The following is a 27,534-nucleotide window of genomic DNA, read 5'->3' on the forward strand; positions in this document are numbered from 1 at the left end:
CAGTGAGCGGCTGGTCTGTATGTGGGATCCGAACCCTCGGTGGGAGCGCCGCCGCGCTCCCAAGCGGTGCACTGTAGCAGTGCGCCACCGGGCCGGCCCCTACATAGACATGTTTTTAATGTTACTGTATCTTTAAAATATTACTAAAAAGGGCTGGCCTGGTGGCGCACTTGCTAGAGTGTGGCACTTGGGAGCGCAGTGGCGCTCCCGCCGAGGGTTCGGATCACATATAGAGACCAGTCTGCTCACTGGTTGAGCGCGGTGCGGGCGCGACACTGATGGTTGCAATCCTGTTGCCAGTCGCGGTGCGGGCGCGACACTGATGGTTGCGATCCTGTTGCCAGTCGCGGTACGGGCGCGACACTGAGGGTTGCGATCCCGTTACTGGTCACGAAAAAAGACAAAAAGAAAAAAAAAATATTACTAAAAAAAGAATATACAACATAGAAAATACATGTGTTAGGTCAAAAAAGACTAAATACAAAAAGCAGAGATTATACATTTTACAATCTCATACCTCTGCACAACAAAAAACAATATAATAAGGGATGTGATATAGACGTAAGTATTTCACAGAAAAATGTTTAGACCGGGTCAAACCAATGTTTTTAAAATTTTTATTTAAGTGTTTATAATAATAAAGGTGATGGTAATAGAAGTGCTACTACTGTTTACTGAAGGCTTGTTCTATGTGTCAGGTATGTTACATATCATTTAATATTCTGAACAGTCCAGTAGAGAGGATTTTGCAAATGGTGATCCTGAGATCAAGAGAAATAAAGCAGCTTTTTTTCTGTGTTACCTACCTGTTATGTGGCAGTGCTGGAATTCACTCCCCTCAGTCTAGCTTCAGGGGTTGTGCTTTAGGTTAATCAGAAAGAAAAGGAAAAATGCAAAACTATTGAGTAGGGACCTGAAGATTTTGGAAAGCAAAGTGTAATCATCAAAACAAAAAGAAAAAAGGAAGCAATAAAAGAACTAAATATGTAACTAGAAAGTGAAATAAGAACGAGTGAAGAGATGATTTTTAAAAAAAAAAAAAATAAATCACAATTGATAAATTACTGGTAAATTTAAAGGAACAATGCAAATTAAGAAAATTAAGAATTAAGATATATATCAACTGCAATTAAAATAATTATCCAAGGGCCGGCCCGTGGCTCACTCGGTAGAGTGCGGTGCTGATAACACCAAGGCCGCGGGTTCGGATCCTATATAGGGATGGCCGGTTTGCTCACTGGCTGAGCGTGGTGCTGACAACACCAAGCCAAGGGTTGAGATCCCCTTACCGGTCATCTTTAAAAAAAAAAAAAAAAAAAAAATTATCCAATGAGTCTGAAATTCAAAAATCAATGTTTTCTTCAAAAGTATAATATGAAGATTGATTTAAAAAATTGAGAACATAAATAGATGAGCAGTTGAATAAGAAATCTGGAAAGTTATAATGAATTTCTATACCTAAAAACAGGTAATTTTTTCTATATTTTCAAATAATAAATCTCATTCTATATAAACTGACCCTAAATATAACACACACACCCCAAGAAAACACGGCTTGCTACCTAATCTGTTCTGTAGTATAGATAGGCTGTTAATCCTAAAATCTGGCAAAGACATGAAAAGAAGTGGAAGTCGATCTTTCTAATTAATATGGATGCAGAAATTGTAAATAAAAGTCTATCAGGTAGAAACAAGTTAGCATACTGGAAGATTTATATAAGTAGATCTTTGACTTACATTTTTTTCCTTGAATGTATGGAGGTCATATGTAAAGAAAATGATAACATTTTAATGGGAAAGATATAGGTTAAATATAGAGAGAAGATAGCCAGTGCCCTCTGATATGATGACTAAACATAGGAAAAATGGTAGCACTTCCCAGTTAATTCAGGCATTTAACTTAATTGCTGCTAGTATATCAATGGAATACTTTATAGAATCTGCATAAGTAATTCCACAATTCATATGAAAAAGCAAATTAGCAAGAGGATCAGAGGATTCAAAAGGAGAATGGGCTGTATGGAGACTTGCTTTCTTATATTACAAAGCCACAGTCATTTATGTAGCCAAGAGAAAGGAAGACCAACAAGCCAGAGTTGATGAGACATATTACAAAGCCACAGTCATTTATGTAGCCAAGAGAAAGGAAGACCAACAAGCCAGAGTTAATAAGTAGAGTCTAATTTACATAAGAATGTAAAGAATTATAACTAAGAGCATGGGGAAAGGCGTTTAAAACTACTGTGATGATTCAAGTTAAAACATAAAACCCACAGCCTAAAAAAATACTAAGAAAGGCAGAATACACTTTTAAACTGATGAAGCAATAGAGGAAATAAGCCAGATTAGTGTGACTGTGCACAAGTTTACAAACTCGTAACTAAAAACAACACAATATAATGATGAAAAGGAAAGCACTCCAAATGGAAAAATATTTGATAGTTAAAAGTTTAATATTACAGGACATGAGGACATGGCTAAGATTGAGTTCAAGGGAACTTGGTGTCTCACCAGTGGGTCACACCATAAGAAACAAAATATCAAAAGTGTTGAATTATTTAATCTACTAATAATTTATTATTTTTATTTATTTTTATTTTTTTTTTATAAAAGATGACCGGTAAGGGGATCTCAACCCTTGGCTTGGTGTTGTCAGCACCACGCTCAGCCAGTGAGCAAACCGGCCATCCCTATATGGGATCCGAACCTGTGGCCTTGGTGTTATCAGCACCGCACTCTCCCGAGTGAGCCACGGGCCAGCCTTTAATCTACTAATAATTTAAAATGTAATCTTAATTTTGTGATATAAGTATATAGTAAATGAAAAAAAGAAAAATCATTTTAAAATCCTAGTATGGCGAATGAGAAATAAATAAATTGTAAATATTTATTGTTTATATATTTTATTATATATTTTAGTATATATTAACAAATAAAAATATATTTTAATATTTAGTATATTTAAATTTTATATCTAATAATATATTTAATATATATTTAAATATATCAATATATTGTTTGTATATTTAATATATGTTTATATATGAATATATGCATATTTTAAATGTTTTATTATAATTAGTATACATTATATTAATATATATTTCAATATCTATTTAAAATTATATGTTAACATATATGTTAATATATATTTACCTATGAGTGAAGATTATACAATTTCATACTGGCAGTCATTATTGTAATATAAAATAATAGATCAATTTTACCTAAATTACTGAAATTTAAAAATTTTTATAAGTATTAAGGAAAAGTCATGTCGGGATCTCCAGTTGGATATTCATGTCCTCTAACAATCAACAGACTTTCAAAAACCCCTAACAGTTACAGTCGTGCTTTTATTTTACAGTGCTCGTTTCAGAGTCTAGCAGATGTTTCTGCAAGTGGGCAGCCTGGGAAGGCTGGCATTGCCGCTGTCTCTGTGAGTACCCAGCACGGGTCCATCCTGCAGATCAACAGTACTTTGGAAGAGAAAGAAGTTTGTAGGTTTGTGCTGCTGTGATGTGATCTTACTGAAGCCTGCATTTTCTTTCGACTTTTTCCTAATTGGTTTTTAACTTTAAACTATTTTTCTTTATCTTTCCTGGTCTACGCCCAGGAATGAATATCATTTTGCCTTGATGACATTACCAAAATCCAAGTCCTTATTTCCTAATCTCGCCATTTGTTTTAATCTTTCATAGGCTGGAATACAAATTTGGAGAATTTGGAAACTATTCTGTCTTGGTAAAGCACACCCATAAGGGAGTCAGTGAAATTGCTTGTAACCTGGTGGTTAATGAGAATCCAGTCTACAGTGACCTTCGTATGTATATGTTCTTTGTTGATCTTTTAAATTTGCATTTTCAAAGATTTCAGGGTTTGGTTTTTGGGTTTTTTTCTCTTAATCTCATGAGATCAGAAGGTTTCAGTTTTTGAGTACTGTTTGTAGAGTGAAGCAGTACATGACACCCTGTGTAATTTAAAACCTGGATTATATATTATTTAGTTATGGTATAAAGTGTCATTGGTGTATACCAAGAAAATTATGTGATATATTTAAAAATTGTATATCAACATATTCTCATAGTTGTTATTTAGTTTAATTTTGAAGCATAAATAAAACAAAAATGTTAAATCTAGAAATAGGGCAGTTGACTGTTAAACATCTTTCCCTTGTTTTAGCATTTAGGGTTTAGTGTTTTCTGTATGTCTTATGTAGACAGTCACAGGTTCCCTTAGGTTAAGGGGGAATTATTCTTCCTCTAATAACTCCACTGAAGAAAATCTGTCACTCTGAGGTCCCCATTAGATAGTGTTGTGAGTGCTGCCCCTCAGTGGCAGTGACCAATCCCTATGACATGGGTAAGTACTGTTCCTGGGGCAGCTGCTGAGACTGCGAGGTTATGCCAAAAAAACATAGGAGCCAGTATGAAAGGGCCAATATGGGACAGTTTCAGCATTAAAAAGAACAATGAATGGAAAACAAAGCCTGTTTTATAGTAAAGTATTGACTCTGAAAAAAAAAAAAGAATGGATGTAATTGATGAAAAATAATGAATATCTAAAAATTATGAGTTCATTATGAAACTAAAAAGAGTGAAGCCACCCTCCCCAAACAAAAACAAAACTTTGGTTGCCTTTGGAGGTAACAAGGCACCTGATGTTAACTACGGTGATTTAAAATTGTCAGTTGAAAGGAAAGATTTAAACATTTATTTATTTATTTATTTATTTTTTCCTTTTTGTACCGGTAACGGGATCGCAACCCTCAGTGTCGCGCCCGTACCGCGACTGGTAACGGGATCGCAACCCTCCGTGTCGCGCCCGCACTGCGCTCAGCCAGTGAGCGGACCGGTCTCTATATGGGATCCAAACCCTCGGCGGGAGCGCCGCACCCTACCAAGTGCGCCACCGGGCCGGCCCGAGATTTAAACATTTATTCTGCCTTTCCTGTTTTAACTGTAATTCAGGGTAACCAAATAGTCCTAGTTGATGAGGGTAAAATCTTTAAAGAAGAATTCCAGCTAATAAATGTGGCAGAATGGCAGGATACTTTGTAATCCCGTATGAAATAACTGATTCAGGCAAAAACAATAGGAGTGGATGAAACCATCAGCTGAAAGGGGAGCTTTACACTGGAGAGGTCAAGGTTTCTCCAGCTGGGCATGTCCATCTTGCAGGGCCAATTGCAGAAGGCACCTCCTCATTGTTAGCCAGGGGATTATTGTTAATTTTGTATGACATTGTGGTTATATAACAAAAGGCCCATTTTTAAGAAACTTTTAATTTTGAAATTTTTTTTTTTTTTTTTCTTTTTTTTTGTCTTTTTTGTCTTTTTCCGTGTCCGGCAACGGATCGCAACCCTCGCAAAAAAGAAGTTCCCAGACACCCTTCACCTAGCTTTCCCTAAACCCCTAAACTGTACAATCATAGCATACTTATCCCATATACAATTACTGAGACCATGAACTTAACATTGATAAAATACCAATCTGCAGAATTTTAAAAATTTCTCCAGTTGTCCCTTTTAATGTCCCCTTTTAAAATCATCCCTTTTTCTGGTCCATGACCCATTCCGGGATCCCACATTGCATTTAGTTGTCAGATCTCCTTTATCTGTTCCAATCTAGGACAGTTCCTCAGTCTTTCTTTGTCTTTCATGACCCTGAAAGCTTTGAAGAGTACTGGTTACTCATTTTGTAGGCTGTCCCTCAATTTGGATATGCTTGATGTTCTCTCATAACTAGGTAAGTAGAAGTTTTGCATTTTTTGGTAGAATACTACAGAAGTGATGTTGTGTTCTTCGCAGTGCATCATTTTAGGAAATACATGTTGTAAATGTGTCTTTTACAAGGTTCATATGCTTTAGAGATACATACTGAAGTACGTAGGGATGAAACTTGATGATGTCTGGGATTTGTTTTAAAATACCTAGCCCAAAAGGGATGCGGGTGGTAATAAATGAAGCAGGAGTGACAGTATCTTGATAATTCTAGAATCTAGGTGATGGGTATATGTGGGTTAGTATACAGTTCTCTGTACTGTTGTGTATGTTTGTTATTTTTCATAATGAAAATTTAGTACTCCCCTCATGAAGTGTGTTCTAAACTGTTTACAGGAAATTTAGAATGTAAAAATTGGCTTTTCCCTCATTTGTTTCCATTTCGCATTTTTAGATTAAATATAATGATGTGATAACTTTGATGTTTATGATGACGTTTTTGGTGATAATGGGTTTTTCTTTTCGTAGCTGTGATTATCGCATTCCTTGTTGGTCTAGCAGTCATCATTGCAGGATCCATCCTAAAGTTCTTATTGAGGTGAGATGTTAGGGGAGGATGCAGTTAGGATATAGAAATCATGTACAGTCATTCCTCGCTATCTGTGGGGCACTGGTTCCAGGACCTACACAGGTGCTCAAGTCCCTGATATAAAATGGCACAGTATTTTCATATATCTCATGGACATTCTCCCATATACTTTAAATCATCTCTAGATTACTTATAATACCTAATTCAATGTAAATGCTATGTAAATAGTTGTTATACTGTATTGTTCAGGGAATAATGAAAAAGGAAAAAGTCTGTATGTTCAGTACATATGCAGTTTTTTTGTTTTCAAATATTTTCGATCTGTTGTAGGTTGAATGTGTGGAAGCAGAACCCATAAATACTGGGGCTGACTTGTATTCAGGAAGGGTAGTTTTGACCCTTCAGATGACCATTGTTCTTTGATTAAATGAACATATTAAATGAGCATTTATGTCCAGTGCTGTCCCAGGCACTAGGAATTCAGTGTAGACTGACGTGATCTCTGACGTCAGGGAAATGGTGATGAAGGTTCTAAGGGATTTTTGCTATCCGTTCTCCCACATGGCTGAAAATGAAGAAAATGCTTCGGAAAGAATTATTTCCTGGATAATCTCACATCCTACTTTTTAGCTAGTAGGTGTGGCTTGTGATAATTTTACGAAGCTGCTGCCATGCTGGACTCTTTGTCCTCTGTCTTTGAGCCTTCAGGCTGCCCTCCAGTCCAGCTTCTTGGCTCCCTGCCAGCCCAGGACCCTGGTGGCAAGGACAGAGGACTGGGCAGGACCTTAGGCCTCAGCATGGACTCCCTTCACTTTGTTTAGAGTTAGCCAACTTGGAGAAGGAATTCATTCTTCTCTACCTGGTTAACAGTGATTCTGGTGAGAGTACACTAGTAGACTAGAAAAGAAAGAAAGTAAAATAGATCCAGGCCTGGTTTAATTAACTTTAAGGTCTTACATGTTTTGAAAGGAATAAGATTGATTGAATTTTCACATGCTTTTCCTGTTAGGTTCTCAGGAAGGGCCATGAGATTTTATTGGCGAGATGTATCCAACTTGGAAGAAAGAAAACCTAACCTTTAAGTCAGCTAGCTTGGGGAAACCCTGAAACTTTGGGGAGCTTATTCACTCTGACCCTCTAGCTTTCTGCATCTTAGAAATAGTTTAATTCTATGTATGAAAACCTGATGGTATATAAGGATAAAAGAACTACTTGCTGCTTAGAAGCAGATGTTTAACCCAACTGCTCTTTTAGGGGTATTATGGAATACTAGCCGAGGAGTTTCATTTTCTTTGAATTAAGGTATTATCTTGTCAATCTTTTGATAAGATGGAAATGCTGTTCCATTATATTAGAATGCTTTCATTGGTTGCTTTTCATATGAATGGATCTTCTTACATCACTTTTTAAAGTAATTGATAGCTGAGGTAAAGAGAAGAAATTCAGTGTGTTGTACTGTGGGACCGAAGCTCCTCTTTGCACGTGATTCTGCCTTTCTGGCCCATGGGCAGAATGCTGTCATTGGCAAAGCAAGAATTCCTAAAGTTCAGGTTAGTCTGAACCAGAAAACAACCAGAAAAAAGCAGAGAGAATAAAGAATCTCTTTTTTTCACCTAAGAAACAAGCATGTACAAGAGAAGTATTTTTTTGTTTTGTTTTATTTTTTAATATCTCAAGTTCTTTTCACCCTTTCTTGTGTCTATTTTAATATTTTTCATGTGTTGGTGACATTATCGTTGCTGAATAAACTAGAAATGGGAGTTGAGTTTTGGGGGGGGGGGGAAGAGAAATTACAAATATGCTTGGATATATGGATTAAAAAAAATTATGCAACAGGGAAACCGAACTGGCTATGTGATGATATGAAATATTGCTAACATTTAAAAATGTGATAATGGTATTGTGATTACATTTAGAAATAATAACAGTCCTTATCTTTTAAAGATACATACTAAAGTGTTTATGGATGAAATGATGTTAATGGAAAACATATGGTGTTTTTTGGGACAGGCCAGGGTATACTTTTTGAAAGATCTTTTCCCAACTAGAAATCTCATTTTAAGGAAAAACCAGTTAAGGTATTATCTTCTATTAACCATATAAATCAATTTGATGTCATCGGGTTATCTTTTTAAATTAAAGCAGCCATAAAAAAAAACGAACCCAATATGTTAACTGTTTGAATCACTCCAGAGTTTATTTCAGACTCTCTGAGCATGCATATGTGCATTTTTATTTAGTTGTAACTGAATGTAGATGATGGTATTTAATACTTTATATTTTGTGGTGTGGACAGAACCCACATTCTTGTTTTCATAGCCACATCTTATCCTATCACACAGCTGTCATATCCTGTGCTTAGTCATTCCTGTGTTGAGTGAATTTGGTTGTTTCCAATTTTTTGCTGTTTTAACTTTAATATTATTATTATTATTATTGGCAGCTGGCAGGTACAGAGATCTGAACCCTTGACTTTGGTGTTATAACACTGTGCTCTAACCAACTGAGCTAACCGGCCAGCCTAGCTTTAATAGTATTATTAATAAGAATCCCAGCCACAGGGGACAGCTATCTCATTTAATCTTCACAACTTGTTAATGAAGGCTCTGTGATCATTCTTGTTTTATTGATGAGGAATCTGCTGTAAGGGTCAAGCATTTATAAATACTGTTGCTATAAACTTTGATTTCTATTTTTATGTTGTTAAAAAACTTTCTGGAATCAAGTAATATAGAATATGAACCTTAAATTAATTTTATTTCAATATGATGTCCAATCATTTTGAAAATTCTGCCAAAGAAAATAAATTAACTAAGCCTTGTATTTATTTACAGTTTGGATGACTTTAATAATTGGATTTTTAAGGCAATAAATTCTCAAGAAACTGATCGCCTCATCAATTCTGTAAGTTAGTAGAACGCATCATGTTTCATCTGGGTGGTTTTCTAAACTTGGAATTTACTATTTCATGTTTAATAATCATTATTGTGTGGTTTAATAAATCTTATTACATTGTGGAAGGCCAGGTTGAGGATCTTAGCTCCTGAGGGTCTGTTCTCTCTTCAGTGAGGTTGGAACTCTGGGCTATATTACGACCATGTGTGACTTGGAGACATTTTCCACTCTGCAGGCAGCATTATTGAATCAATCCAGTTAAGCAGAAAGTGTCAAGATTAAAAAAAAAGAATACAAGGGCCAGCCCGGTGGCGCACTGGATAAGTGCGCCGCTTGGGAAGCGCGGAGGCGCTCCCGCCCAAGGGTTCGGATCCCACATACAGACCGGTTCCCGCTCACTGGCTGAGCGAGGCGCGGGAGCAACACCGAGGGTTGCCATCTGGGTGGTTTTCTAAACTTGGAATTTACTATTTCATGTTTAATAATCATTATTGTGTGGTTTAATAAATCTTATTACATTGTGGAAGGCCAGGTTGAGGATCTTAGCTCCTGAGGGTCTGTTCTCTCTTCAGTGAGGTTGGAACTCTGGGCTATATTACGACCATGTGTGACTTGGAGACATTTTCCACTCTGCAGGCAGCATTATTGAATCAATCCAGTTAAGCAGAAAGTGTCAAGATTAAAAAAAAAGAATACAAGGGCCAGCCCGGTGGCGCACTGGATAAGTGCGCCGCTTGGGAAGCGCGGAGGCGCTCCCGCCCAAGGGTTCGGATCCCACATACAGACCGGTTCCCGCTCACTGGCTGAGCGAGGCGCGGGAGCAGCACCGAGGGTTGCAATCCCGTTGCCGGTCCCCGGTCCGGTACGGGGGCAACACTGAGGGTTGCGATCCGTTGCCGGACACGGAAAAAGATAAAAGACAAAAAAAAAAAAAAAAGAATACAAGACATCAGTGTTAAATCTATAAATGCTGATGGCCTACTGTAATGATTAAATATGTCATTAAATTTGTGTTAATAAATTCAGTCTCATTTAGCATCTGCAGTCTCATTTATGGATAGGTTTGCATCTATGCTTGTACTAGATGCACTTATGGGCCAGTTTTTTGTGTCCTTTATCAGCATGGCTCCTGGCAATCTCAACAAAGGCACAAAAAGCGAATAAAGTAGAAAGCCAAACCTTTAGACAGGATCTTTACAAAAACAAATTATTGTTTAGAAAAACTGTCTTTAGCTTTCCACTCTAATTTCTGACCTAAAAAATTGAAGAAGGAAATTTACTCCTTAACATTGTGAATTGTCATCTTTCTCCCTTTTTTTTCCTGAAGGAGCTGGGCTCTCCAGGCACAGTAGACCCTCTCAGTGGTGACACCCAACCAGGAACATGGCGCCCACCTCACTCACCACACCGCCTCCGCTGCGTGGACACGTTCAGGGGGTATGTGGGGCTTCCTTGTGACAGTGGGCACAGGTAGTGCTAGAGGTGCATAATTACACATAAAGACACCTTCAGCTTAAGGTATTTTGCATATCTTTACTTTTTAGGCTAGAAAAGACTTCTTGGATATAGAAATGAAGTCAGCAGCCAGCTTCTCCTTACTTGAAAACTATCACGATAGCCAATCTAACATGCTGGTAGAGAGGAACAGCAGGACGAGGCCAGCACCAGTGTCCACTGGTGTGTGCAGTTTGCTGCATTAAAGGCATTTGCATTTGGACAAGTGGCTGTACTTGAGGCTATCAGCTGCACCCCCATGACAACATAGAAGACACCCAATTAGAAATGAAACAGTAGCATGCGGAAGAGGAAGTGCTTATCCTTCACAGCTGGCAAAACAGCTAGAATATTAGGCCCTTTTGATAGCAAATCCACAGTTATGCAGTAAATTATTATTTTATAGCTCTGATAGAAGAACGAAGGCCAGGGTCAAATTCTGAAAATAAAGTGTAAAACTACATACCTACAAATAAATATGTAGGTATCAGTTCTTTTTTTTTTTTTTTAAAGATGACCGGTAAGGGGATCTTAACCCTTGACTTGGTGTTGTCAGCACCACGCTCAGCCAGTGAGCTAACCAGCCATCCCTATATGGGATCCGAACCTGTGACCTTGGTGTTATTAGCACCACACTCTCCCAAGTGAGCCACGGGCTGGCCCGTAGGTATCAGCTCTTCCAATTCTGTCCACCAAGGCCTTCTGGACTCCAGTCATAACCTTCTCCTTCTGTCCTAGCCTGTCCAGAGCCCGGCGTGCTCCCAGTAGGAGTATTGGAAGCCAGCTGGTAGTAACTATTCACTATTATAATGATAATAGAAAAATTGCTAACAGTTTTTGAGTTCTCATTATGTGCCAGTCACTGTTAATTTATTTACTCTCATAACAGTCCTATGAAGCATGTACTTTAGTATGCCTGTTTCACAGATGAAGAAACGGAGCCACTGAGTTAAATAATTTGCCTGAGGTCATTCAGGTACTAAGGGGAAAGGCAGGGTTTGATTCCAGGCAAGTGGCTCTGTGTCCCCACCGACCACCTCGTCACCGTGCCCGAGTCTTCATCCTCAGCACCTGTGCTGTGAGCATCTGCAGAGTCTGTTTTGTTGTGTTCCTCTTTCTTTCTGGTTATTATTATCACTTTTGGAGATAAGACAATCACATATTGACAAGAACTAACATTTATTTAGTGCCTAAAATGTGCCAAGCACTGGTTAGGCGCTATAATATACTTAATAGACACATGTGATATGGTATTTTTGCTTTTTTATAGATGAGCACACTGAGTAATTGATGAGAATCTTGCCCCAGGTCTTAGGGCTAGTAAGAGAAAAGGACTCAAGGTTTGAATCTTTAGTTCTCTGACTCAAATGATTGTGTGCCTTCTTTAACCTGAGATGTTGAAATAATTAGAACAAAGCTGAGTTATTGGAAATATTTGGCTGGCTGGTTAGCTCACGTGGTTAGAGTGTAATGTTACAACACCAGGGTCAAGGGTTCAGGTCCCTATACTGGCCAGCCACAAAAAAAAAAAAAAAGAAAAAGAAAAAGAAAGAAATGTTATGCTGTTTTCTTTGTTGGCAGGTGGCCTATACAGGGATCCGAACCCTTGACCTTGGTGCTATTAGCACCATGTTCTCCCTCATGGGCTAACAGGCCAGCCTTTGCTCTGTTTTCAAGTTATGTAGTTTAGTAGTGCGGTGTAAATTTTTCTTAAGACATCACGTCGGCAATGGTGGCAACAGAAGAATTTTAATGTATGGTCCCAATTGTAGTGATTAGAAAATAATAATTTCTTGCTCTTTTAAGTCTCATCTTATGTCATAAACTGTTTAGTAGAATTACGTTATTGCATGGCTGCATCTTGTGAGGATAAATGTTTTTCTTTCAGTTGGGCCCTTCCTTATCACATTGCAAACCCTAAATGCGTTCTCTTTGTTGGCTTTATAGGATAGCTCTCATACTCATGGTCTTCGTCAATTATGGAGGGGGAAAATATTGGTACTTCAGACATGCAAGCTGGAATGGTAAGAGCTTTCTTACAGGTAGCATTGCTTGCATAGGTCCATCCGGAGAACTGCAGGTCAGGAGAAGCACTTGGCATACCCTCAAGAGCTCCAGAGATGAGGCACGTCAGCCTCTGCTGAGCCACTGAGCTCCTGCCCCCTAGAATGACCTATAGATTATTCTGGGAGCCCTTTGGTTTTGTTCTTCCTCTTGTGAGCTATGGTTCTATAATGCTTTCTTGTAATAACATGTAGACGCTAAAGGTTTCTGCTGTGGGGCTGTGGACTCTGCAGAAGACGTTAAGAATTTGGTTGTAAATGATCATTGTCATGTTTTAGATATGCCTTTTATTACAGCCACCATATTCTCTAGGTTCTGTCTCCTAAGACGTGGTCCTTCTTGGGATTCCATTGAACTGGGGTTGGTCTGAGTGGTGCTGAATAATAACTGTGAATCTGGCCTGACAGGGGTTGAACAGTGGACTTTGAATAGCACTGCTTAAAGATAACAGACTTGTCCACACAATTCTAGTTTGGTTGCAGTTATGTTCGTAAGAAATGCCCCAGGCCCAGTGATTCATTGCCGAGTCTCAAGGGAGTGTTTGTGTGTGTACCCTTCTCTATATGCGTTTACTTTCTGTATCTTCCTTTCATGAAGTCCATTCTAGATTTAGGAAGTATTTATACTCCAGAGTGCTTTTTCTTACTGTTTGTGCTTGTGTTCTGCAGGACTGACGGTGGCTGACCTTGTGTTCCCATGGTGAGTTGTTGACAGTCAACCTTCATCTCTCCTGCAGGTCCTCTCATGATGCTGGTGCCTCTCTCTGAGGCTAGCCTTGGGTTCTGGACCACAGACCTGTGTTCTGCTGTTATGAAATGCTCCCAACAGTTGTGCTACTGGATGGTCTTATACTTGGCATAGTGCTTACACATGTGTATAAGAGATGAGTGATTTTGTGGGGAACATTTTGTTAGCATAGATGTAATATACCAGATCCTGAAATCTTGTAGGAAATCATAAATTTTTAATATGTAGTTAAGTTTTGGTAATCCTGAAAATAAATAGAAAATCATATTTCCTAAAAGAAGTATAGTATATTGGTATCAGTAGCAGGGCAATGATAATAATAAATTAAAATTTAAAATAATAGTGGAGTAACCAAACTGTCTGATCGTGCGTGGTTTCTTATTTCTGTTAAGGGACAGTTCCTGTGTGATATGGAATTTGTCTCTCTGCTCTCCTGCATTGAGCACTTTGCTCCATCATCAGGAAGCAGTACTAGCTGTGGTTGTAGGTCTTTGCTCCCTGGTGTTTTAGCACTGATATAAACTTGGGGTTTGGGGGTGATTCTTTTGAGGTTCCCTACAGAGAAAGTTCCCACTACTAGAGGCTTTTATATGATTAGGTGGACCCAAGAAGGGAAGCCGGGCACACCAAGGACTGCAGCAATAGCAAACCCTCATCCCTGTGAACCACATAATTATTTTTATTTATTTTTTTGTGGCTGGCCAGTATGGGGATTCGAACCTCTCACCTTGGTGTTATCAACACTGTGCTCTAACCAACAGAGCTAACCAGCCAGCCCCTGATCGACATAATTAGAAAAATCAGTATTCTCTTTTAAAGAAACAATTTAGGGATAATTTAGTATGGAAAATGAAAGGAAAGGAAAAATACGTGTGACTCAGACCAAATGGGGAAAAAGAAATTAAGCTTTCTTTTTTCTTTTAAGAGCAGGAGTGAATTTATTTATTTATTTATTTACTTTTTAAATTGGCCTTTTTTGTTTTCCTCATTACCTGTGTCCTAATTTACACCAAGGAGAATATCTGTATTCTCTAAGAGCAGGAGTGAATTTAGAAATGATTGAGATGTTTTGTTTGGTTCTCAGGGACTTTGCGGCCATGCTAATGAATGTCTGGTTATTAGGACTGTGACATCTTCATCGTCTTTTCTCTGTGATAACTAAATGGAAGGGTTGTTCTTGGAAATTCAATTTAATGCTAAAGAATTTTTCTCCTAAGACAGGACTTGAAGATGCACTGTCACAAACCTCACAGCCCAAGAGGGCTGTGTTTCAATTTCTTCCTCAACTATCAGCCTGATGTTAATTCAATAATTGGTTACTTGAAACAAATCATGTGTTGATTCTCTTTATTGCGGGCTCAGTTCCAGACCACCACAGTAAAGCGAATATCACAATAACGCAGGTCTCCCAGTGCGTGTACAAGTTATGTTTGCACTGTACTGTAGTCTGTTAAGTGTGCAATAGCATTATGTCTAAAAAAGAATGTACATAACTTAATTAAAAATTACTTTCTTGCTAAAAAATGCTAACGATCATCTGAGCCTTCAGTGACTGGTATCTTGCTGGTGGAGGGTCTTGCCTCTGTGTTGATGGCTGCCGACTGATCAGGGTGGTGGTTGCTGAAGGCTGGGGTGGCTGTGGCAACGTCTTAAAAGAAGATGGTGATGAAGTTTGCCACAATGATTGACTCTTCCTTTCATGAAAAATTTGTGTATAGCATGTGATGCTGTTTCATAGCATTTTCCCCACAGGAGAACTTCTTTCAAAATTGGAGTAAGTCCTCTCAAACCCTGCTGCTGCTTTGTCAACTAAGCTTATGTAACATTCTAAATCCTTTGTTGTCATTTCAATAAAGTTCACAGCATCTTCACCATGAGTAGATTCCATCTCAAGAAACCACTTTCTTTGCTCATCCATAAGAAGCAACTCCTCATCCCGTAAAATTTTATCATGAGATTGCAGCAATTCAGTCACATCTCAGGCTCCACTTCTTTTTTTTTTTTCCTTTTTGTCTTTTTTTTTTTCGTGACCGGCAACGGACTGCAACCCTCAGTGTCGCGCCCGCACCAGACCGGGACCAGCAACGGGATCGCAACCCTCGGCGTTGCGCCCACACCTCGCTCAGCCAGTGAGCGGCCGGTCTGTATGTGGGATCCGAACCCTCGGCAGGAGCGCCGCCGCGCTCTCAAGCGGTGCACTGTAGCAGTACACCACCGGGCCGGCCCTCAGGCTCCACTTCTAATTCTAGTTCCCTTGCTGTTCCCACCTTATCTGCAGTTACTTCCTCCACAGAAGTCTTGAACCCCTTAAAGTCATCCGTGAGGGTTGGAATCAACTTCTTTCAGACTCCTGTTAATGTTGATATTTTTACCACCTCTAGGATGGTGGATCCTTTTCAGAAGGTTTTCAATTGACCTTGCCCAGATCCATCAGAGGAAACACTATCTATGGCAGCTATAGCCTTGTGAAATGTATTTCTTAAATAATAAGACTTGAACGTCAAAATGAATCTTTGATCCATGGGCTGCAGAATGGAAGTTGTGTTAGCAGGCATGAAAGCAGCATTAATCTTGTCCATCTCCAGAGCTCTTGGGTGACCAGGTGCAGTCAATGAACAGTAATATATTTTTTTTTTTTTTAAAGATGACCGGTAAGGGGATCTTAACCCTTGACTTGGTGTTGTCAGCACCACGCTCAGCCAGTGAGCGAACCGGCCATCCCTATATGGGATCCGAACCCGGGGCCTTGGTGTTATCAGCACCGCACTCTCCCGAGTGAGCCACGGGCTGGCCCCAATGAACAGTAATATTTTGAAAGGATCATTTTTTCTGAGCAGTGGGTCTCAACAGTGGGTTTAAAATATTCAGTAAACCATGCTGTGAACAGATGTGCCATCCTCCAATCTTTGCTGTTCCATTTATAGAGCACAGTAGATTTCGCATGATTCTTAAGGGCCCTAGGATTTTCAGAATGGTAGATGAGCGTTGGCTTCAACTTAAAGTCACCAGCTGCATTAGCCCTTAACAAGAGAGTCATCCTGTCCATTGAAGCCAGGCATTGACTTCTCTTTAGCTATGAAAGTCCTAGATGGCATTTTCTTCCAATAGAAGGCTGTTGTGTCTTCATTGAAAATCTGTTGTTCAGTGTGGCCACCTTCATCAATGGTCTCTGCTAGACCTTCTGGATCACTTGCTGCAGTTTCTACATCAGCACTTGCTGCTTCGCCTGGCACTTTTACGTTAAGTAGACGGCTTCTTTCCTTCAGCCTCATGAACCAACCTCGGCTAGCGTCACACTTTTCTTCTGCAGCTTCCTTACCTCTCTCAGCCTTCGCAGAACTGAAGGGAGTCAGACCTTGCTCTGGATTAGGCTTTGCCATAAGGCAGTGCCATGGCTGATTTGGTCTTCTGTCCAGACCACTAGAACTTTCTGCATATCTGCAATAAGGCTGTTCTGCTTCCTTATTCTTGTGTTCACTGGAGTAGCACTTTTAATCTTCTTCAAGAACTTTTCCTTTGCACTCACAACCTGGCTAACTGGAGCAAGAGGCCTTGCTTTTGGCCTGTTTCAACTTTAAGTATGCCTTCCTCACTAAGCTGACTTGTTTCTAGCTGTTGACTTAAGGTGAGAGACATGCAGCTCTTCCTTTCACTTGAATACTTAGAGGCCATTGTAGGGCTTGCATTGACCTAATTTTAATATTGTTGTGGCTCAGGGGGCCGGCCCGGTGGCGCACTGGATAGTGCGCCGCTTGGGAAGCGCGGCGGCGCTCCTGTCCGAGGGTTCGGATCCCACATACAGACCGGCTCCCGCTCACTGGCTGAGCGAGGCGCGGGAGCAACACCGAGGCTTGCGATCCCGTTGCCGGTCCCCGGTCTGGTACGGGGGCAACACTGAGGGTTGCGATCCGTTGCCGGACACTGAAAAAAGACAAAAGACAAAAAAAAAAAAAAAAATATTGTTGTGGCTCAGAGGTTAGAGAGGCCTGAGGAGAGGGAGAGAGGCAGGGGACATCTGGTTGGTGCAGCAGACAGAACACCCACAACATGTAAGTTTGCTGTCTTAGATGAGCGTGGTTTGCAATTCCCCAATATAATTCAATAGTAACATCAAAGATCGCTGATCACAGATCACCATAAGAGATATAATAATAATAAAAAAGTTTAAAATATTGCAAGAGTTACCAAAGCGTGACACAGACGTGAAGTCAGCACGTGCTGTTGGGAAAATGGTGCTGATAGACTTGCTTACAGGGTTACCACAGACCTTCAGTTTGTAAAAAATGCAATATCTGAAGCACAATAAAATGAGGTATGCCTGTACAGGAGTACTTCAAAAAATTTGTGGAAAAATGGAATTAAAAGTTAATACAAATCTTTCCATGAATTTTTGAAGACTGTATTATAAAATATTAATATGTAACAAAAAATTGGAAATGGCCACCTGTTAATAGCTAGTTTTCTTTTTTTTTTAGGTTTGTATTTATTATGGGGTCTTCGATTTTCCTATCAATGACTTCTGTACTGCAACAGGGATGTTCAAAATTGAAGTTGTTGGGGAAAATTGCATGGAGGAGTTTCCTGTTAATCTGTATAGGAATTGTCATTGTGAACCCCAATTATTGCCTTGGTCCATGTAAGTATTTTATGCTCTGTCAGTATATATTCAGCTTGAGATATGGAAACTATATGTTGTAATTTGAAAGAAATGTAATTTCTCCATCTCAGGTACCTGCAAAAAAACCCAGTTATTAGAAAAGCAAATACAAGTACAATGCTTGTATAATTTGGGGCTTTATTATTATCATTACTATTATCTTGGAATTTTAGACATCTTTGTTGTTACTTTAGTGGTGTGCAGTGAGACAGGAAAGCTGAGGCTTTGGGTTATGCCCCATGCTTTGTACCAGGATCAGAATTGGGAAAGGCAGTAGTCTGTTTCCTCAAGGGGCTTAAGCTGTCATGAGCAGAAGAGGACACAGACATCCAGACAGTCATCTGGTGAAGCAATCAAGCAATAAGCACTTTTATTGAAGGACTCTACACACTAGGAGGAGATGTAAGTCACTTCTAGTTGGTGTCACATAAAAGCAGATTTGGTAGAACTCCAAAAAGTGAGCCATTGTTCCCAGCATGATTCCTCATAGGTTTTGTTATAGGGTTGTACTCTTTTGCAGATATATAATCATGCAGCCTATAGGGCAGGGAGAGTCAGTCAGTGGCTTGTGTTGGGTCCGCAAGTTCCTGGTGGGCCTGAGGCTTGAGTCCATATTCCTCATGGGAAAGGGTCTGGAGATGAACTTGAGGGCCAGGGGTAGTCCCTGCTCTGTCCCCACACCTGAGGTCAGCTTCCTGTTTAAGTTTGAGCCATGCCCCTGGCCGTCCTCCTATTGAATGGGATTGGCCTGTTTTTGAAACTTGGTTTGCACTGTGTCCCCTGACTATGTGTATTTCCATCTCCAGGAGCTTAAAAAGACTTCCTTAGGTGTGTCTTCCCCCTTAGAAAAAAATAATGTTGTATTGGGATAAGACGACAGATGTTGGCTAACACTTTCCCTAACTCGTATCTTCTGCAGTGTCTTGGGATAAGGTGCGAGTTCCTGGCGTGCTACAGCGGTTGGGAGTGACTTACTTTGTGGTTGCTGGGTTGGAACTCCTCTTTGCTAAACCTGTGCTTGAAAATTGTGCCTCGGTGAGAAAGCATGTTTTTAAAAAAGAGAAGAGGAAAAATCACTATACAGTTTTTAGAACTATTTTTTTAAGTTCTGAGTATAATACTGTACTGCTAATGCATTCTTCTTTCCCCTTCATGTAATTATTTTTATTTAATCTTTGTGTCAATATTTTATTGTGGTAAAAAAACATTTAACTTGAGATCTACCCTCTTAACAAATTTGTTGGCATGCAGTAATCAAATGCATTCTTGATGGCATTAAATAATGTCACCATCATGCAGTTTGCTAGTTCAGTCTCTTGGGGTATTATTGCCAATTTTTCATTTTTATTTTGGTGTCTACACAAAAATGTGCCAAGGTGTATGGTATGGGAAGAAGACAGTGTTGTGCTTGGCTGTTTATAATTCTTCTGCGTAAGAAGTGTGTCAGTGTCTCACCTCCTCTGTGATTACTTCCTATCTTACTATGAATTACTGGGTCAAGTTTACCCAGGTAACAGTTATCCTGCCCCCCCCCCCCCAACAGGTTTCCATACATCAACTTCCAGATTCATATGTGAAAAAAGAACTGCGAGGTTGACTGACTGTGCATTTGAAACTATTGTTTGAAGGGAGGTAACTGGGAGGGGGAAAAACTTGTAAAGCGGTATTTATGGAACTTTCTGCAGTGATGAAAATATTCTTTGTGCTATCCAGTGGGGCAGCCACAAGCCAGGTTAGCTCTTGAGTACTTGAAATGTGGCTGGTGTGACTGAGAACTGAATTTTTAACTTTATTTAATTTATAATTTAAATAGTCATGTGTGGCTAGTGCAGATCTAAAGCATATACATTTCAGTGATAAAATAATTTTATACATTATTTAGAAACACTGCCTTTATCTCTATAGTACTTTATAGTTTGTATTGTGCTTTTACATATATTCATTTAGTCCCTGAGATGCTCTGTGGGCAGATCTGCCTGCCAGAGCAGTCTGCCCAGGCAGAGATTGCAGGTGAGGACCTGGAGCCGCACTACCTGGGTTTGAATCCAGCTCTGCCACTTACTAGCTGGGCAGCCTCGGGTGTGTTATTTGACTCTGTGTTTCAACAGCACCTACTTCTCATAAAGGTGTTGTGAGGATTCAGTAAGTTAATTTGTGTCAAATTCTAAGAACTGGCACCTAGAATACGTTAGTACATTATTAACTCTTTATCCTTTCATGTTTTCAGAAAAAATATTTTCTACAGAGTTCATATTTGACTGTTTTAAAAGTGTTTTTCTTCCTCCGCTTCCACCCTGTCCCTGTGCCTCTTCCACAGTGCTGCCAGACTGGGCCATCTAGCAGGACAGTCTGAGCTGGTCCCTTGTCACTTTTGGGGGGAGTTATCCTTGGCTTCCTTAGACCTATGGAAGAAAGCCCCTGACTTGAAGTGAGACCCACAAAGCCACCCTGCCTCCCCCCTTGTCTGCCCTTCCCACCGTCCAGCCCTCCTGAGTCACCCCCACCACCTCGGAGGCACCACCGCGCTTCTTCGCTGTCCCTGGCGTGCGTCTGTGTGCTGTTCCGTTACGCTCAGAGCGCTCTTCCTGCCTGGGTCATCTTGTGCCTGTTGACTCTGCCACCTCCCTCCTTCCCTGAGTGCGTGCTTCATCTTTTGGTCTTGTGTTCCTCTCTCAGTCTCCACTAAACGAGGCCAGGGGTAGTGTGTCATTCTTCCGTATAATCTCAGTATCTAGTGGCATGCCCAGCAAATGTATTTGTTTGTTGAGTGATTAAGACAGTGGATGAAATAAGAACGTCTTAGGTGATTCTCTTGGTCATCTGTTTTCTTCTCCAGGCAGGAAAAATACTGTTGTATTACAAGGATCAGACCAAAGACATCCTGATCAGATTCACTGCCTGGTGTTGTATTCTAGTGAGTAACCACTGTTCCTCAATAAAATTCCTTTTCTTCACACATAAACACATTTAAAAAGAAATAAAATTTTAGCCACACTGGTATCATAGCTGTTACCACATTGCAGCAGGTAACATTCTTCACTTAACTAACAGAAGAACAAATCTTTACACTTAAATTCTCAGGTTTATTTTACTAGGAAAATGTCCTTATAAATAAGACAATGTTTGCCGTCAAACATCCATCCAGGAATGCCTGAAGAAATGTGGGAGGTATGGATTCTGTGAAGGGAGCCAAATCAGAAAGTCTAGGCAAATAATAACAGGTTTCCATACATCAACTTCCAGATTCATATGTGAAAAAAGAACTGCGAGGTTGACTGACTGTGCATTTGAAACTATTGTTTGAAGGGAGGTAACTGGGAGGGGGAAAAACTTGTAAAGCGGTATTTATGGAACTTTCTGCAGTGATGAAAATATTCTTTGTGCTATCCAGTGGGGCAGCCACAAGCCAGGTTAGCTCTTGAGTACTTGAAATGTGGCTGGTGTGACTGAGAACTGAATTTTTAACTTTATTTAATTTATAATTTAAATAGTCATGTGTGGCTAGTGCAGATCTAAAGCATATACATTTCAGTGATAAAATAATTTTATACATTATTTAGAAACACTGCCTTTATCTCTATAGTACTTTATAGTTTGTATTGTGCTTTTACATATATTCATTTAGTCCCTGAGATGCTCTGTGGGCAGATCTGCCTGCCAGAGCAGTCTGCCCAGGCAGAGATTGCAGGTGAGGACCTGGAGCCGCACTACCTGGGTTTGAATCCAGCTCTGCCACTTACTAGCTGGGCAGCCTCGGGTGTGTTATTTGACTCTGTGTTTCAACAGCACCTACTTCTCATAAAGGTGTTGTGAGGATTCAGTAAGTTAATTTGTGTCAAATTCTAAGAACTGGCACCTAGAATACGTTAGTACATTATTAACTCTTTATCCTTTCATGTTTTCAGAAAAAATATTTTCTACAGAGTTCATATTTGACTGTTTTAAAAGTGTTTTTCTTCCTCCGCTTCCACCCTGTCCCTGTTCCTCTTCCACAGTGCTGCCAGACTGGGCCATCTAGCAGGACAGTCTGAGCTGGTCCCTTGTCACTTTTGGGGGGAGTTATCCTTGGCTTCCTTAGACCTATGGAAGAAAGCCCCTGACTTGAAGTGAGACCCACAAAGCCACCCTGCCTCCCCCCTTGTCTGCCCTTCCCACCGTCCAGCCCTCCTGAGTCACCCCCACCACCTCGGAGGCACCACCGCGCTTCTTCGCTGTCCCTGGCGCGCGTCTGTGTGCTGTTCCGTTACGCTCAGAGCGCTCTTCCTGCCTGGGTCATCTTGTGCCTGTTGACTCTGCCACCTCCCTCCTTCCCTGAGTGCGTGCTTCATCTTTTGGTCTTGTGTTCCTCTCTCAGTCTCCACTAAACGAGGCCAGGGGTAGTGTGTCATTCTTCCGTATAATCTCAGTATCTAGTGGCATGCCCAGCAAATGTATTTGTTTGTTGAGTGATTAAGACAGTGGATGAAATAAGAACATCTTAGGTGATTTTCTTGGTCATCTGTTTTCTTCTCCAGGCAGGAAAAATACTGTTGTATTACAAGGATCAGACCAAAGACATCCTGATCAGATTCACTGCCTGGTGTTGTATTCTAGTGAGTAACCACTGTTCCTCAATAAAATTCCTTTTCTTCACACATAAACACATTTAAAAAGAAATAAAATTTTAGCCACACTGGTATCATAGCTGTTACCACATTGCAGCAGGTAACATTCTTCACTTAACTAACAGAAGAACAAATCTTTACACTTAAATTCTCAGGTTTATTTTACTAGGAAAATGTCCTTATAAATAAGACAATGTTTGCCGTCAAACATCCATCCAGGAATGCCTGAAGAAATGTGGGAGGTATGGATTCTGTGAAGGGAGCCAAATCAGAAAGTCTAGGCAAATAATAACAGGTTTCCATACATCAACTTCCAGATTCATATGTGAAAAAAGAACTGCGAGGTTGACTGACTGTGCATTTTACGCCTGAACTTGCAATCATGTTTCCTACAGGATTCACTCTAATTTATTGATTAGTTTACCTTCTTGAACTCAGAGGAATGTGACAAGGTATTTTTGGAGAATATTTGTTAGTTATGCATATTAAAAATATGTTTCCAGTTAAAAGAGTAAAAACATAGGGCCGCCCCCGTGGCGCACTCGGGAGAGTGTGGCGCTGGGAGCGCGGTGATGCTCCCGCCGCGGGTTCGGATCCTATATAGGACTGGCCGGTGCGCTCACTGGCTGAGCGCCGTGCGGGCGACCCCACACCAAGGGTTGTGATCCCCTTACCGGTCACGAAAAAGACAAAAAAAAAAAAAAAAGAGTAAAACATAAGGCACAATTTTAAGCCCTCCCTAAGCAATTAAATAGCTGATATTTTTTGATCATGAAACACAATTGTTTTTTGAGATAATATAAAACTTTAATATCTTTCCCCTTCCCATTATAGGGGCTTATTTCTGTTGCATTGACCAAAATTTCTGAAAATGAAGGCTTTATTCCAGTAAACAAAAATCTCTGGTAGGTATAGAAAAAAGTGTCATTTTAATGTTGATGTTTTCCAGTGTTGAAATGGGCAGCAGGACACTGTGTTTACCTCTTCCCAGGTCCATTTCCTATGTCACCACGCTGAGCTCCTTTGCCTTCCTCATCATGCTGATCCTGTACCCGGTTGTGGATGTCAGGGGATTGTGGACAGGAACCCCATTCTTCTATCCAGGTAAGTCACCTCCAACCCCAAACAGGTGGTGATGGTGACCACGTGGACTGGCCCAGAGACCTGCTGAGCGTCCTCAGTGCTGGGACTCAAGTCACTTCCCTGGTGGCATGTTTCCAGAAAACAAGCTGAGGGAGAAGGCAGTAGGGGCCTGTTGTCACGGGTCTCACAGCACCGTTGCTGTTCTGAAGCAGTCCACCCCATTTTTACCCATTTAGGTTGAAACAGCTTATGAGACCCACTTGTTGCTTCAGGCATTACCAAATTTTAGAGTATCAGAAATGATCCAGGGCATATTATCAAGGTTCTAATACTTAATAAATGGAACTATGCTTTCTTTCTTAATGTAAATGCACTACCTTAAAGATTAGGCATTATAAGAAATATCAAGAGGTGAAATCAAAAGATAAATGGAATGACTTAGATGCAGTTCTACCCAAGGACTGAGAGATAGACTAGGTAATTTCAATGATTCATTTCAGCCCTTTAATTCTAGTAAAAGTTACATTCTTTGGACCTCCAGTTTTCTGTCTAGAAAATATGTTAATAATTTTAGTTTTCCTTTCAGATTTAGTATTCAAGAATTACATTGTTACAGAAAGAATCTTTTCTAATAATTTTTAATATAGTTTACACTTACTTACAAGATCTGTATCACTTATTTTTTTGGCAGTAGCCAATAATGTGAGTGCATGCTTTTTGTTTTTTCACTGAACTAACTTCAAGAATTAAATAGATGACCATGTGTAACTTAGGAAAACCATTGTCTTCTGTGTCTCTCCTTAAGGAATGAATTCTATTCTGGTGTATGTCGGCCACGAGGTGTTTCAGAACTACTTTCCCTTTCAGTGGAAGCTGGAGGATAACCAGTCACACAAAGAACATCTAACTCAGAACATAGTCGCCACTGCTCTCTGGGTGCTCATTGCGTACATTCTCTATAAAAAGAAGATTTTTTTGAAAATCTGAGAACTCCCACTGAAATGTGTTGCTGGAGACTCTAGTGGACCTGGGGGGAGAACTGAAGCAGGCTTTATTAAAGGGAATCATTAATTATACAGTCGATAGGATGCATATTTCCAGATTACTGGGGACATGCGGATATGCTTGAGCAAGTTTAACCAGGACATGGCTCATCAGAATTCTGCCTGTGTATTTGTGACTTACATATATGGAATGTAATTGTCTATTTTTCTCCATCTTCTATGGAAATGGATCTATTTGGAATTTCATTATAAGGAGATCTCCTTTAACTTTCTTTTTTTTTTTTTTTTTTTTTTTTTTTTTTTTTTTTCCGTGTCCGGCAACGGATCGCAACCCTCAGTGTTGCCCCCGCACCGGACCGGGGACCGGCAACGGGATTGCAAGCCTCGGTGTTGCTCCCGCGCCTCGCTCAGCCAGTGAGCGGGAACCGGTCTGTATGTGGGATCCGAACCCTCGGGCGGGAGCGCCGCCGCGCTTCCCAAGCGGCGCACTTATCCAGTGCGCCACCGGGCCGGCCCTCCTTTAACTTTCTAAAAGGTATTCCCGTGGGTACTTACTTTGTTTCTGTGATGTATAAAAAAATATGAGGTCTGATTCTTATTGATTTTGTTTTCCTGAAACTGCCTTTGCATGTGTACACACACGCCAACCAAAAATACCATTATTTCTGTTGTGGCTGACTATAAAGCTTATTGAATATGATGTGTCATAATATAGTCTAATGTTTTTTGGTTAAGTGCAGTTTAATGTCTCAAGAAGGCCAAAGTAATTTTCTTTTCAAATCTGCAAGGCTCTGATGGGTCCAAAAAATGTCTATCAGAGGCCAAAAACCTTTTCCCCACTTGAAAAAAAAAAAAAGTTAAAATACAGATATGTTATTCCCAACCAATCTTGTTTACCTTCCTACCTACCCATCTGTCCATCTGTGTATCTGTCTGTGCATCTAGACGGTAGCTAGGTCCCCAGGGGGTAGCTGTGGAGGAGAGGAAAGTCTTCTCTTGCTTGTGGGTCCAGGTTTGCCATCCCTGCTGTGTAAAATCCTGGGCAAGTCTCTTGGCCTGTCTGGGCCTTTTTCCTCATCTGCAAAATGAGGGGGATGCATATGACCTCTCACATCCCTTCCAACTCTTAGATGTGGTGAGATAGGGTACATCTATGGCTTTTCTGGAATCTTCCTGCTGGTAATCACAAAACTGGTGGGAGAATACACAAAGATAAACAGCACTGTTCATAGGATGCATCGTCATGCTTATGACTTTTCTGCAAGAATTCCATATATAAGGAAAGTGACAGGAGGTTTGAACTTTAGACCACCCTTTAATGGTGAGGTGAGGCCATCTCAGCCGGTTCCTCTGCCTCTCAGCTGTCCCCACTGCATGGATGACTTCTGGTCTGTATTTCCAGCTCTAACCCCTGCCCTGCCAGGCCCTCCTCCTGATGTCTGCCAGTATCTCAGGCTCACTTCTTCCCTCCTCTCTCTCCCCAGATTCAAAGCTTTTCAGATTTTTCTGCTTTGTGAATGACCATTCTGTCTCTAGGTATAAAATGCTGCCCTTTTCTCACCTGCCTTACCTCCACTGCCCCCACGTTTCCACATTTAGTCACTGCCAGGCTCATCCCCCATGTGTGCCTGCTTCGCTGTCATTGTCACTGCCTCACTACTCCAGTCCAGACTCTTGTATTCATTTTTAAACTGGCCTTCTTCCCTCAGTCCCTCCTTCTGGGAAGTCACTAATCCATTGCCACACCAGAGCTGGGATCTTTATAAAGCAGAGCTGGGATCTAATCACCTCGGTTGGAAAAACTTCCACTGAAATGAAAACATCTTTGCCTGCCACGTCAGCTGATCCCACGTCTTTCCAGCTTGCTTTCCCCGTCCCCTCTCACCCACCCTACTATTCCAGCCCAGTTAGACCCTCTGCACCTCCGTCATGTAGGCAGTACCTCCTGCTTCTGATTTTGATAACAGTCTCCCTAGATTACCTTTTCCTCTTTTTTTTTTTTTGATCTCCATTTGATCTTGATCCTTATTTTTTTTTTCTATCTGCATTTGATCTGTCATTTTAAATCCCTTCATTCTAAGGCATCTTCTCTAATTTCTTATTTTCATCCAAAAGTAGTGTTTTCTTCCTCTGGGTTCTTATAATATTGGCATCAGTCTCATGGCGTGTATCACTTTCTGCCTTGTGCGGTAGTTATTTTTGTACATGTCTAATTTCTGATTTCCCATGCTAGACTGTGAGCTTGCCACCGGCAGGAATTATGCCTTGTTCCTCTGCGTATTTCTCACGGCACCAAACAGTGCCTTTTACATAGCAGGCACTAAATAAACATTTTTTAAAGCAAAACAATGGTGGCTTTTTCAAAAAGATATTTAAGTGCTGATGAAATTAGCGTGATTCTGCATGTGGACAGTCATCTCAGGAATCTTGCTGCTACTCTTTCCTTGAGGTGAGCCATTGTGCATGGTCACACCTGTGTCATCCCAAATTTCAGCAATTAAAGCTGAGTGTGGCCTCTCCAGATGAGTTATCTAGAAACATTTCTCAAACTGGATATTACATCAGTTAGGATGTCTTGAGCCATAAGGAACAGGAAATCCTGGTTCACACGAGTTATAAGGAAAACTGATCTCACAGAAGTCTTGAGGGAGTTGGGCTCCAGCCTATCAGCTTGC

The 27,534-nt window shown here is 40.4% G+C and overlaps 1 protein-coding gene across 1 annotated transcript in view; it reads left to right on the plus strand.

Moving 5' to 3' along the window:
- The window catches only part of HGSNAT (heparan-alpha-glucosaminide N-acetyltransferase), a 34,002-nt gene extending 8,871 nt beyond the window's left edge, over positions 1–25,131 (plus strand). The window contains exons 3-15 of the mRNA XM_008568301.1: positions 3,368–3,504; positions 3,702–3,823; positions 6,251–6,320; positions 9,146–9,215; positions 10,534–10,643; positions 12,648–12,724; positions 13,433–13,463; positions 17,987–18,147; positions 19,088–19,203; positions 22,683–22,760; positions 23,607–23,677; positions 23,764–23,876; positions 24,661–25,131. Of these exons, the coding sequence (XP_008566523.1) occupies positions 3,368–3,504; positions 3,702–3,823; positions 6,251–6,320; positions 9,146–9,215; positions 10,534–10,643; positions 12,648–12,724; positions 13,433–13,463; positions 17,987–18,147; positions 19,088–19,203; positions 22,683–22,760; positions 23,607–23,677; positions 23,764–23,876; positions 24,661–24,842 (1,338 nt within the window). The 3' untranslated portion in view covers positions 24,843–25,131. The remainder of the gene's footprint in view (positions 1–3,367; positions 3,505–3,701; positions 3,824–6,250; positions 6,321–9,145; positions 9,216–10,533; positions 10,644–12,647; positions 12,725–13,432; positions 13,464–17,986; positions 18,148–19,087; positions 19,204–22,682; positions 22,761–23,606; positions 23,678–23,763; positions 23,877–24,660) is intronic.
- The last annotated feature ends 2,403 nt before the right edge of the window (positions 25,132–27,534 follow it).

Source organism: Galeopterus variegatus, unplaced genomic scaffold (genome assembly GCF_000696425.1).
Source record: "Galeopterus variegatus unplaced genomic scaffold, G_variegatus-3.0.2 Scaffold395, whole genome shotgun sequence".
Classification (NCBI taxonomy): Eukaryota; Metazoa; Chordata; class Mammalia; order Dermoptera; family Cynocephalidae; genus Galeopterus; species Galeopterus variegatus.